This window comes from Nerophis ophidion, linkage group LG12 (assembly GCF_033978795.1).
Source record: "Nerophis ophidion isolate RoL-2023_Sa linkage group LG12, RoL_Noph_v1.0, whole genome shotgun sequence".
Classification (NCBI taxonomy): Eukaryota; Metazoa; Chordata; class Actinopteri; order Syngnathiformes; family Syngnathidae; genus Nerophis; species Nerophis ophidion.
Window position 1 is genome coordinate 64,946,926 of NC_084622.1, and position 12,559 is coordinate 64,959,484.

Here is a 12,559-nt window from a genome sequence, read left to right on the forward strand (position 1 = left end):
TCCATTTTTGAAGATTGAGATTTTGTATCCAACTATTTTTGAAGGCAAACAGAAGAACAATATGGAGTTTGAGACCAAAGATGAGAGCAAACTGTACACAGAGATTTTCCAAATAGTTTCAACATGTCTCGAATGAACACAAAACAATGTTCGACTATTTTAAAAAGCACAATTATAAATGTGGTTCATTGAACAAAAAAGGATGTCTCAGTTTGCAACAACTTGGCTGGTGAACTGAATGAGTCATAGGTCCGAGACCTGCTGCAAGCCATAAATATGGAAATTGCGATGAACTGTTGCTATGACACCATCTTGAAACCTCTCAGGTCCTTTGGCTTCTGTTAACTTCTGACACCACCATCTCTGCTGACATTTTGGGAGAAGCAGGCTATAACCTGCACTGAACCACAGAAATGAAACTTGGATATTTCTTCAGAACAGGGGCGTCAAACGGGAAGAAAATCTATTCCCAAATGGGCTGGAATTGTAAAAACATGGCATGATAACTTAAAAATGAAGACAACTCTGGGATGTTGTTTTTTTGTTTTACTTTGGCCAACAATAGAACAAGACTAAATCTCAAATAATCCTCTGGACAAAACACTTCAAGTTTGTTGAAGATTCTGAGGAAATCAGTGCAGTTAAAAAAAAAGAAAAAGTTTTATTTTGAAATTATTATTTTTAATGAATTAAGTAAAATTTATGACAACTTTTTTTCCAAAACACAATATAGAATGTGAGATATAAGAGGATGATGCATACATTTAAATCATTTGTTTTTTAAAACGGTTACAAAAAAAGTGGGTGGGACCCCAAAAATCTAAAAATCCCGTTTCCATATGAGTTGGGAAATTGTGTTAGATGTAAATATAAACAGAATACAATGATTTGCAAATCCTTTTCAAGCCATATTCAGTTGAATATGCTACAAAGACAACATATTTGATGTTCAAACTCATAAACTTTATTTTTTTTTCAAATAATCATTATCTTTAGAATTTGATGCCAGCAACACGTGACAAATAAGTTGGGAAAGGTGGCAATAAATACTGATAAAGTTGAGGAATGCTCATCAAACACTTATTTGGAACATCCCACAGGTGTGCAGGCTAATTGGGAACAGGTGGGTGCCATGATTGGCTATAAAAACAGCTTCCCAAAAAATGCTCAGTCTTTCACAAGAAAGGATGGGGCGAGGTACACCCCTTTGTCCACAACTGCGTGAGCAAATAGTCAAACAGTTTAAGAACAACCTTTCTCAAAGTGACATTGCAAGAAATTTAGGGATTTCAACATCTACGCTCCATAATATCATCAAAAGGTTCAAAGAATCTGGAGAAATCACTCCATGTAAGCGGCTTGGCCGGAAACCAACATTGAATGACCGTGACCTTCGATCCCTCAGATGGCAATGTATCAAAAACCGGCACCAATCTCTGAAGGATATCACCACATGGGCTCAGGAACACTTCAAAAAACCACTATCACTAAATACAGTTTGTCGCTACATCTGTAAGTGCAAGTTAAAGCTCTACTATGCAAAGTGAAAGCCATTTATCAACAACATCCAGAAATGCCGCCGGCTTCTCTGGGCCCGAGATCATCTAAGATGGACTGATGCAAAGTGGAAAAGTGTTCTGTGGTCTGACGAGTCCACATTTCAAATTGTTTTTGGAAATATTCGACATCGGGGAAGCGAACCATCCAGACTGTTATCGACGCAAAGTGTAAAAGCCAGCATGTGTGATGGTATGGGGGTGTATTAGTGCCCAAGGCATGGGTAACTTACACATGTGTGATGGTATGGGGGTGTATTAGTGCCCAAGGCATGGGTAACTTACACATGTGTGATGGTATGGGGGTGTATTAGTGCCCAAGGCATGGGTAACTTACACATGTGTGATGGTATGGGGGTGTATTAGTGCCAAAGACATGGGTAACTTACACATGTGTGATGGTATGGGGGTGTATTAGTGCCCAAGGCATGGGTAACTTACACATCTGTGAAGGCACCATTTATGCTGAAAGGTACATACAGGTTTTGGAACAACATATGCTGCCATCTAAGCGCCGTCTTTTTCATGGACGCCCCTGCTTATTTCAGCAAGACAATGCCAAGCCATATTCAGCACGTGTTACATTAGCGTGGCTTCGTAAAAACAGAGTGCGGGTACTTTCCTGGCCCGCCTGCAGTCCAGACCTGTCTCCCATGGAAAATGTGTGGCGCATTATGAAGCGTAAAATACGACAGCAGAGACCCCGGACTGTTGAACGACTGAAACTGTACAAAAAACAACAAATGGGAAAGAATTCCACTTTCAAAGCTTCAACAATTAGTTTCTTCAGTTCCCAAACGTATATTGAGTGTTGTTAAAAGAAAAGGTGATGTAACACAGTGGTGAACATGCCCTTTCCCAACTACTTTGGCATGTGTTGCAGCCATGAAATTCAAAGTTAACTATTATTTGCAGAAAAATATAAAGTTTATGAGTTTGAACATCAAATATTTTGTCTCTGTAGTGCATTAAATAGAATATGGGTTGACAAGGATTTGCAAATCATTGTATTCTGTTTATATTTACATCGAACACAATTTCCCAACTCATATGGAAACATGGTTTGTACTCAGGGACCCCATTTTAATGACTTGATGGGGACCCTGGCACCCCATTTTGAAAATTCCTAGCGCCAACACTTGATAGAGTATTGGTGCGTGCAAAACAGCAGCAGGCGGCTGTGGCCAGCGGGCCGGTTCTAATACCAATCAAATATAATCCCAGGGGGCCATAGATGATTCATTCATGGGCCTTGACTTTGACACGTAGGTACTAGACCACGGGTGTCAAACTCGTTTTCATTGAGGGCCACATCGCAGTATTGGCTGCCTGCATAGGGCCAATTAAAAAAAAATTTATTAGAATGTTGCATGCGGGCGGGCATTAACCTGTGATTAATCATCCAAAAATTTTAAAAAATTATGTGAAGGTAAAAAGCAAATATTTAACTGTCTGTTTTTATCTTTACCAACATATTTTTGTAATACACTATATAATAATGTAATTGTCAGGTTCAAACATTGATGACATCTATTAAACAAGACAAGAAGCAAAGAAAATAAACAGAAACAGAATTCTATTTGGCTCAATTTGAGGAGAGACGTAGCGACTGTACTCTGTAAAGTCCCTTTGACGAAAAAAAGGTTTGTGTCTTGTCTTCTATTTAGATATTCCCTGTTTACACAACAATCATGTTTCTAAAGGAATAGGGGTATGTAAATGTTGAGAGGCGGAGCCAACGGGCCAATGGCTGGGCAGGGCACGCTGCAGCCCTGCCCTATATGGGGGCAAGGAGGCGGAGGATGCGGTGGAGCGAAGAGGTGGGGCTTGCTGGGAGCGACGCCGCCACAATCTAAATCACGTGTGTGGCACACACCGGCACACAATTAATTCATCTCCTCCTGCTGTATAAAAGGGGAGAAGGAGGAGAGATCGAGGAAGGAGTTGGAGAGCCTGCAGGAGAAGATCACGAGTGATCAAAGAGCGACAGAGAGTGAGCCAGAGAGGAGGAGGACGACGACGGCGGCTGAAAGAGCGGACCGTGAGCGATGAGTGGAAAGGAGCAGCACTAAAGACAAGCTTTATTTGAAAAAATAAGAGTCAAACCTTCTAAAAAGCATGTCCTTCCTGGGTGGTCCACTGAACCTGAGCGACGACTAAAGACAAGCTTTATTTGAAAAAATAAGAGTCAAACCTTCTAAAAAGCATGTCCTTCCTGGGTGGTCCACTGAACCTGAGCAACGACGGCTCGAGACTGTCACAGTAAACAAACATTGTTTTTGGTCACACTAACACAAGAGAAAAATATGCTTTGGGCTTGGGCTGGTTCTGGCTTGAGCTTGGACAAGTCTTGGATCACAATAGATATCCCCAGTTATGTCTCCTCCCATCATACAGAATGGGATTTTCCAAGCCTTTGGCTTGGTGCAACAAAGACAGCCTCTTGTTTGTTCTTTAGTACCTCAGAGAACGGAAAGTTTTTGGATAATTTACATACAATTTTTCTGACAGTAGTATTTGGCATGATGAGATAACGTTTAAAAGACACACATTTTTTCCTGTCAAAATCTAAATAATGATGTGCATTTAGTAAAAAATAAATAAATAAAAAATGAAGTATCTTATTAACAAACACACAATTCCCAGGCTTTCGCGGGCCACATTCAATGATGTGGTGGGCCTGACTTTGAATAAAACCACAGATCTTCAGTAGAATATACTCCAAATGTATAATAGATTCCCCTTAAGTTAGATTCAAATGTTTTCCCAAATGAGATGGGTGTACTCACTTTTGTGAGGTTTATGTAGCGATAACAATTTACACTGAATTTCCAACCTAGAATTTGTTGAGAGTTTCCAATGACTTAAATGCACAATTACCTAAATACACAATTACCTAAAATACCGTAGGTGTTTTTTGAGGAATGCGGAGCATATTGCATACCTTTTCTCTTTGAGGGCCAACATGGACGGTGCAAAACACTATTATTGGATGTGTTTACACTTACACACAAAACATTCGTGACAGAAAAAAGTATTTGTATCTCTCTTTGGTGGCTGTCAGTCACAGGTATTACCTGTGGGCAGGTTTTCCTTGTGGTCTGTCACTCAAACACACAGAGACGGGCGCTGGCGGCCATGCAACCCTGAATCAATGTCTTGGTTTTCTGCCCACGCACACAACACACACAGACACACACACACACACACACACACACACACACACGCACACACACACGCACACACACACACACACACACACACACACACACACACACACACACACACACACACACACACACACCTCAGTCCTCTTTGCATCCATGTTTGTATACTCCCTGTGTTTGGTATGAATTCATAAGCACTACTTAAATTAACATGTAGTTAGTAGAGTGCAAGTTACAACTGACCAGCCCAGGGGTCGGCAACCCGCGGCTCTAGAGCTGCATAATGACGTTCTAGTGCAGGGGTCGGGAACCTTTTTTGGCTGAGAGAGCCAAAAAGCCAAATATTTTAAAATATATTTCCGTAAGAGCCGTATAATTTTTTTTTTTAACACTGAACACAACTAAACACGTGCATTTTTAAGTAAGACCAACATTTCTAGAGTATAACAGGTCTGCCCTGCGATGAGGTGGCGACTTGTCCAGGGTGTACCCCGCCTTCCGCCTCGGATTGTAGCTGAGATAGGCGCCAGCACCCCCCCCGCGACCCCAAAAGGGAATAAGCGGTAGAAATGGATGGATGGATGGAACAGGTCTCTTATTGTTTGTAATAACACTGTTATTCTGAAGCTAACTGTGGAGGGGGCGTGGCCTGCAGGCCTGTAGCGACAGGTGCGTGGAAGGCCCACCTGGGCCTTGTTATCTAATCACCTGTCGCTCTGGTATAACCAGCAGCCGGAGGAGAGACGGGGTTGGTGCAGGAGCCAGAGCTCGAGCCAGAACGAAAGAGAAAAAGACAATTGCTGGAAAGCAACTGAGAGACTTATTGAAAAATGAAAAAATACAGGCTCTCATGTCGGTGCTTGGTGGTCTGAAGAACCCCCAGGAGGGCAAGCCCCACACTAACCAATAATAAATAAATAACTTCTTACTATTAACGCAACTTCTTGAACAGGTGCGGTAAAAAAACGGATGGATGGATTAAAAATGCATGAGAATGTTTTATAATTTTAACATTATTTTTAACACTGTGATTACAAGTGGAATTATTCATTACTTATCGTGTTACGCAGGGTCAGCTCAGATTTATCTGAGAGCCAGATGCAGTCATCAAAAGAGCCACATCTGGCTCTAGAGCCATAGGTTCCCTACCCCTGCCCTAGTTAGTGGCTTCCGGGAGCTTTTTCACAGACGTGTAAAAATGGAAAAAGAAAAAACTATTTTTTTTGGTCTACTATGGTTTCTGTTGGAGGACAAACATGAAAAAAACCTTCTTAATTGTTGGAAATCCCACTGTTTGTATTAAACATGCTTAACTGATGAGAGTATTTGGCGAAAAAGGTTATGTCCCACTAATTTCAGCGATCCTTGAACTCACCGTAGTATGTTTACATGTACAACTTTCTTCAGGACGAGTTTTATGCCACTCCCGCTTAAACTCGTTTTGTCCACCAAACGTTTTATGCTGTGCGTGAATGCACAAAAGGTGCACGCACGCACGCACACAGTGACTTCCGGCCGATTGTAGCTGAGATAGGCGCCAGCACCCCCCCGCGACCCCAAAAGGGAATAAGCGGTAGAAAAATGGATGGATGGATGGAACAGGTCTCTTATTCTTTGTAATAACATTGTTATTCTGAAGCTAACTGTGGAGGGGCCGTGGCCTGCGGGCCTGCAGCGACAGGTGCGTGGAAGGCCAACCTGGGCCTTGTTATCTAATCACCTGTCGCTCTGTTATAAGCAGCAGCCGGGAGGAGAGACGGGGTTGGTGCAGGAGCCAGAGCTCGAGCCAGAACGAAAGAGAAAAAGACAATTGCTGGAAAGCAACTGAGAGACTTATTGAAAAATGAAAAAATACAGGGTCTCATGTCGGTGCTTGGGGGTCTAAAGAACCCCCAGGAGGGCAAGCCCCACACTAACCAATAATAACTAAATAACTTCTTAGTATTAACGGAACTTCTTGAACAGGTGCGGTAAAAAAAACGGATGGATGGATTAAAAATGCATGAGAATGTTTTATAATTTTAACATTATTTTTAACACTGTGATTACAAGTGGAATTATTCATTACTTATCGTTTTAAGCAACGTCAGCTCAGATTTATCTGAGAGCCAGATGCAGTCATCAAAAGAGCCACATCTGGCTCTAGAGCCATAGGTTCCCTACCCCTGCCCTAGTTAGTGGCTTCCTGGAGCTTTTTCACAGACGTGTAAAAATGGAAAAAGAAAAAACAATTTTTTTTGGTCTACTATGGTTTCTGTTGGAGGACAAACATGAAAAAAACCTTCTTAATTGTTGGAAATCGCACTGTTTGTATTAAACATGCTTAACTGATGAGAGTATTTGGCGAAAAAGGTTTATGTCCCACTAATTTCAGCGATCCTTGAACTCACCGTAGTATGTTTACATGTACAACTTTCTTCGGGACGAGTTTTATGCCACTCCCGCTTAAACTCGTTTTGTCCACCAAATGTTTTATGCTGTGCGTGAATACACAAAAGGCGAGCTTTGTTGATTTTGTTGATTTGCTGGAGTGATTATTGTTAGGACTATAACTTGGATTTGTTTTGCTTCTTCGACGCGGAGGGAATTTGGAACGAGCCAGGCGTGAATTCAGGTACATATTTAATTTATTTACACACTATAATACAAAACGGGAAAAGAAAGGGCGCGCTCAGGGGCGTAAAACTTGGCTATGAAACAAAAGACTAAAACCGAGGCTATAATGATAAATTTGAAACCAAAACACTTGCTCGATGGCATGAATTATAATGAACTATAAACAAAAACAGCACGATGGCATGGCTATGAACAACTAACACAAAAACACTTACTGTGACCAATCAAGATCAGGTGCGTGGATCGCCCACCTGGGAACAATTGAGTAATCCTCTCGCACTGTATACAAGGGTGACAGCCGTAAACGTCTGGGAGAGAGGCGGAGAGACAAGAAGGAGCCAGAGGGAAGCTGACGCTGCGAGGGAGAGACTGAAAGCGCGAGAAAGGCGACGACGCCCGAAGCAGAAAGGCAAGCGGAAGAGCGAGCGGCAGACGGTGCAGCTGAAAAGCAGTCTTTATGAAAAATAAAGAAGTCTAAACGTGCCGCCGCTATGTCCTTCCTTGACGGTCCTTGGAACCCGCCCGACAGCTTGAGAAGTCTGTCACAGTGTTAAATACCGCAGGAAACTCTGATACATATTACTATAAAAATGTTAGGCCATTTCGCCCAGGACTACCCAGACCAGTCCAGTTTTTACCCTGTCTCTTGTCTTAAGTCATCTTGGCTAAGCTCCAGCCACCATGTGACAATAATGAGTTCAGAAAATCAACAATCAACATTCTGAATTCCATGATCGCAAATGAAGCCTGACTAATTGGTCAAACAGCAAGATTACAAGAGACAACTTTTCTTTTTTTAATGTGTTTGGGAATTGCATAACTGCACTAAGACAGCTGACGGTGAGGGAGAAGATTAGTTTTGTTTATTGAACTTGCAATCACTTAAGGAACAGAACAGACAACCACAGGTATAACCAGTCATATCTTCCCAGAACATTCTCGAGCTTTTAAAGTATTTGTACTCGGTACAAAGTTTTAAGTCACGCTATCGTTCCTACTACTGTACATGCTGTCGTTTTATGTGGTGTGCAGCATCCTTTTATATCGATTCCACCTGAAGGTGATATTTGTGTGTTCAAAACCCAAAACCAGTGAAGTTGGCACATTGTGTAAATTTGTAAATAAAAACAGAATACAATGATTTGCAAATCCCTTTCAAGTTATATTCAACTGAATAGACTGCAAAGAGAGGATATTAATTGTCTGAACTGAGGAACAAAATTTTTGTGTGCAACCCTTATGTGCTGTTCAGGTCTGTGGGACCCGTTTTCATTTTCTAATAAAAGACAAATGATAAAATTGATTAATTTTTCAAACTGAGACTCACTGACTTTGGTTCTGTGAAGAACATATATCAAAATACATATTTAATGACCACACATCGGTTGGTAGAGTGGCCGTGCCAGCAACCTGAGGGTTGCAGGTTCGATTCCCGCTTCTGCCATCCTAGTCACTGCTGTTGTGTCCTTGGGCAAGACACTTTACCCACCTGCTCCCAGTGCCACTCACACTGGTTTAAATGTAACTTAGATATTGGGTTTCACTTTGTAAAGTGCTTTGAGTCACTAGAGAAAAGCGCTATATAAATATAATTCACTTCACTATTACATACCTGTATAAGATGTCCGGGGCTAATACAAGGGTGGAAATTGATGTTTTGTGTACCGCACGCACGCACGCACGCACGCACGCACGCACGCACGCACGCACGCACGCACGCGCACACACACACACACACACACACACACACACACACACACACACACCAGGCCTAGACAGGAGGAGGACAGAGTATAGGTACACAGAGCATCAGAGAGTCAAATGTGCGAGAAAATGAGAGCAGTGTTGACAAACAATGTTGCGACCTTGTGTGGGAACCGCAGGTGCAGAAACACAAAAAAGGATTCCTTGTGGGATGTAGAAACTATCAGATACATTTCCCGTGCAGAGTTCATGTTGTTACTCAGCCAGCGTTTGAGGGTCTGATAGACCTGTTGCATTTTGTCGCTTTTAAAGCCTCACAATCCAACACTTTTATGTTAAAATACTGAACAACTGAGAGTAACAACAATATGAACATTACACAAGGGTTAACATAGAATTTAATGGCAGCAACACAGTGCATTTTTACCACTGCTTTGATTTCTCCAGATTTTCTGAACCTTTTGATGATATCACAGACTGTAGTTTAGATGGTAAAATCCCAAAATTCCTTGCAGTAGCTCGTTGAGAAATGTTCTTCTTTAACTGTTGCTCACGCATTTGTTCACAGGGTGGTGACCCTCGCCCCATCCTTGTTTGAGCATTTCTTTAAATCTGCTTTTATACCCAACCATGGCCCCCACCTTGTTCCCAATTAGCCTGTTCACCTGTGGGATGTTCCAAATAAGGGTTTGATGAGCATTCCTCAACTTTCTCAGTCAATCAATCACTCAATGTTTATTTATATAGCCCTAAATCACAAGTGTCTCAAAGGGCTGCACAAGCCACAACAACATCCTCAGTTCAGATCTCTACGCTGCTGATCCGCTTGAGATGGTTTCCTGTGGACGGGACTCTCACTGCTGTCTTGGAGCCACTATGGATTGAACTTTCACAGTATCATGTTAGACCCGCTCGACATCCATTGCTTTCGGTCCCCTAGAGGGGGGGGGGGTTGCCCACATCTGAGGTCCTCTCCAAGGTTTCTCATAGTCAGCATTGTCACTGGCGTCCCACTGGATGTGAATTCTCCCTGCCCACTGGGTGTGAGTTTTCCTTGCCCTTTTGTGGGTTCTTCCGAGGATGTTGTAGTCGTAGTGATTTGTGCAGTCCTTTGAGACATTTGTGATTTGGGGCTATATAAATAAACATTGATTGATTGATTGATTGAGATCCCACATCAGGGCGAGGAAAAACTCAACCCAGTGGGATGACAATGAGAAACATTGGAGAGGACCAAGGACATTTTAAATTAGCTAATATGTGCAAAAAATTAAATTTTCCAGTTCGAACGTTAAATATCTTATGTTTTGCAGTCTATTCAATTGAATACAAGTTGGAAAGGATTTGCAAATCATTGTATTCTGTTTTTATTTAAGATTCACATAACGTGCCAACGTCACTGGTTTTGGGTTTTGTATACACAACTCTTATATGGTGGAGAAAAAAACCAACACATCAAAGTAAGAAAATTGAGAAATACTCACAGTTGACTCTGGTGACCTTCCATGTTTTATCGAGCCCGGGTTGTTTTCCCAGTTCGATGTTGAAGGGCGCCCCGTTGGGAGGTAGATCCTTGTCCCGTCCACCCACGATGGCCACGTTCATATCATGCGCATCTTCGCACACCTGTGCTACTGACGGTACCACGTAGGGCGCATTATCATTGTAATCTTCAAGGTAGATGACCAAGGTCCCGGTTCCCGTAGCTGGAGGACTGCCTACACAAACACACACAGAGAAACAACATGTCTTGTTTGTGGTGCGGATTTCCCAAATCACAGGTTTAAATAATGGGTATAGAGTAGATTTGCTGTTTAGCGTTCGGCACCCCGCATATTCTCCGATTTTGTTTCTTGGCTTTGAATTGTAGACAGTTTGTTTTTGCTTTTATGGTAACTTGAATGGTCAAGTGGTGCAATTTGCTGGGGTAAATAGAGTTATGAATACCAGCAGAGGGCGCCATCTTACAAGTAACTCACAACATGTTCGAGCAGGAAGATAATCTGACTGATGGGAGGCTGCGTAAATGCATGTTTTGTAAGTGCGATACTGCACAACCGTGTACTTTATTGTTTGTTAATCTGTAAACCTGATTTTTGGAAACGCTTGATAACAATAAGAGCAGTGGTTGCCAACCTTTTGGAGCCCGAGATCTCTGTTCTCATGAACCAGGGCAAGGTCTACAGTACCTCTGTGATAAACTATATATACACTATATGTACAGTACAGGCATACTTGCCAACCCTCACGGATTTTCCGGGAGACTCCCGATATTCAGCGCCTCTCCCGAACAAATTTTCTCCCGAAAATCTCCCGAAATTCAGGCGGAGCTGAAGGCCACGCCCCCTCCAGTTCCAGACCTGACTCAATGTTGGACCCTCTTAAACAGGACAATACTGATATCTACTGTCCATAGAATAGAATGTAAATGTATTCTACATTTAAGTACAGTCAAGGAACATGCATTAGGGAGTCTGTTCAGAAGCCCACAGTAAAGAGACTTAACTTCATCACGTCGCCTGGTTATTGACTCCAACCCAATATATTACACCGTTGACCAGCAAAATGAAGAAATACGCTTGCAAGTTCCAGAACGATTGGAAACAAGAATTTCAGTTTATTCAGGAGAGTTTGAAGGGGAAGGGTTATGTTGCCTGTAAATTTTGTAGAACAGACTTCTCCATTGAACACGGCGGCCGAACGGATAAACTCAGCCATGGACGGTCAGCGAAGCACAAAGCGTCCGCAGCGCAGCATCGTTCACAACCCAGTATTATGGGCCACCTCGCAAAATGGAGACCCAATGGTGTATCTTATGCTGAGACAAAGATGGCTATGCTGATAGCTGGAAGCAACATCCATGTCTCATTTGCGGATGTCTACAAAAAAACCGTGAAGGATGTTCCCGGATTATGAGATCGCTCGCCAATACGCTAATGGCAGAACACAGGTTACTCAAAGAGTGAAAGGTAAGTGTTTTGTATTTTTTTTAGTAACCAGCAAGCACAGTACAGTTAGTAGAACGACTGTGTTTTTACTACTGTGTATTTGATACGTGCCATCGGAAATTCAACTATTTATTTTATTTATATATATAATAAAATAAATATATATAGCTTGAATTCACTGAAAGTCAAGTATTTCATACATATATATGTATGTATACATATATAAGAAATATAAATGAAATACTTGAGTTGGGGAATTTTACGCCACCCCTCTTAACCATGTCCCCCGCCCCAACCACGCCCCTAACCACGCCTCCGCCTCGCCCCCAACCACGCACCCCCCACCCTCCCAAAATAGGAGGTCTCAAGGTTGGCAAGTATGAGTACAGGCCAAAGGTTTGGACACACCTTCTCATTTTAATGCATTTTCTTTATTTTCATGACTATTTACCTTGTAGATTGGCCTCACATGGCCCTGATCCTGGCAGTGTGGATGTTATTAGACATGACTTCCATCTGGTTCGAGTCCGTGATGTGGGTGATTATCGTCGCCGAGGGCTTGGCAGTG

The 12,559-nt window shown here is 42.2% G+C and overlaps 1 protein-coding gene across 1 annotated transcript in view; it reads right to left on the reverse strand.

Moving 5' to 3' along the window:
* Window positions 1–12,559, reverse strand: part of cdh13 (cadherin 13, H-cadherin (heart)) — a 795,802-nt gene that overhangs the window by 49,309 nt on the left and 733,934 nt on the right. Inside the window, exon 13 of the mRNA XM_061917999.1 lies at window positions 10,528–10,761. Within this exon, the coding sequence (XP_061773983.1) occupies window positions 10,528–10,761 (234 nt within the window). The remainder of the gene's footprint in view (window positions 1–10,527; window positions 10,762–12,559) is intronic.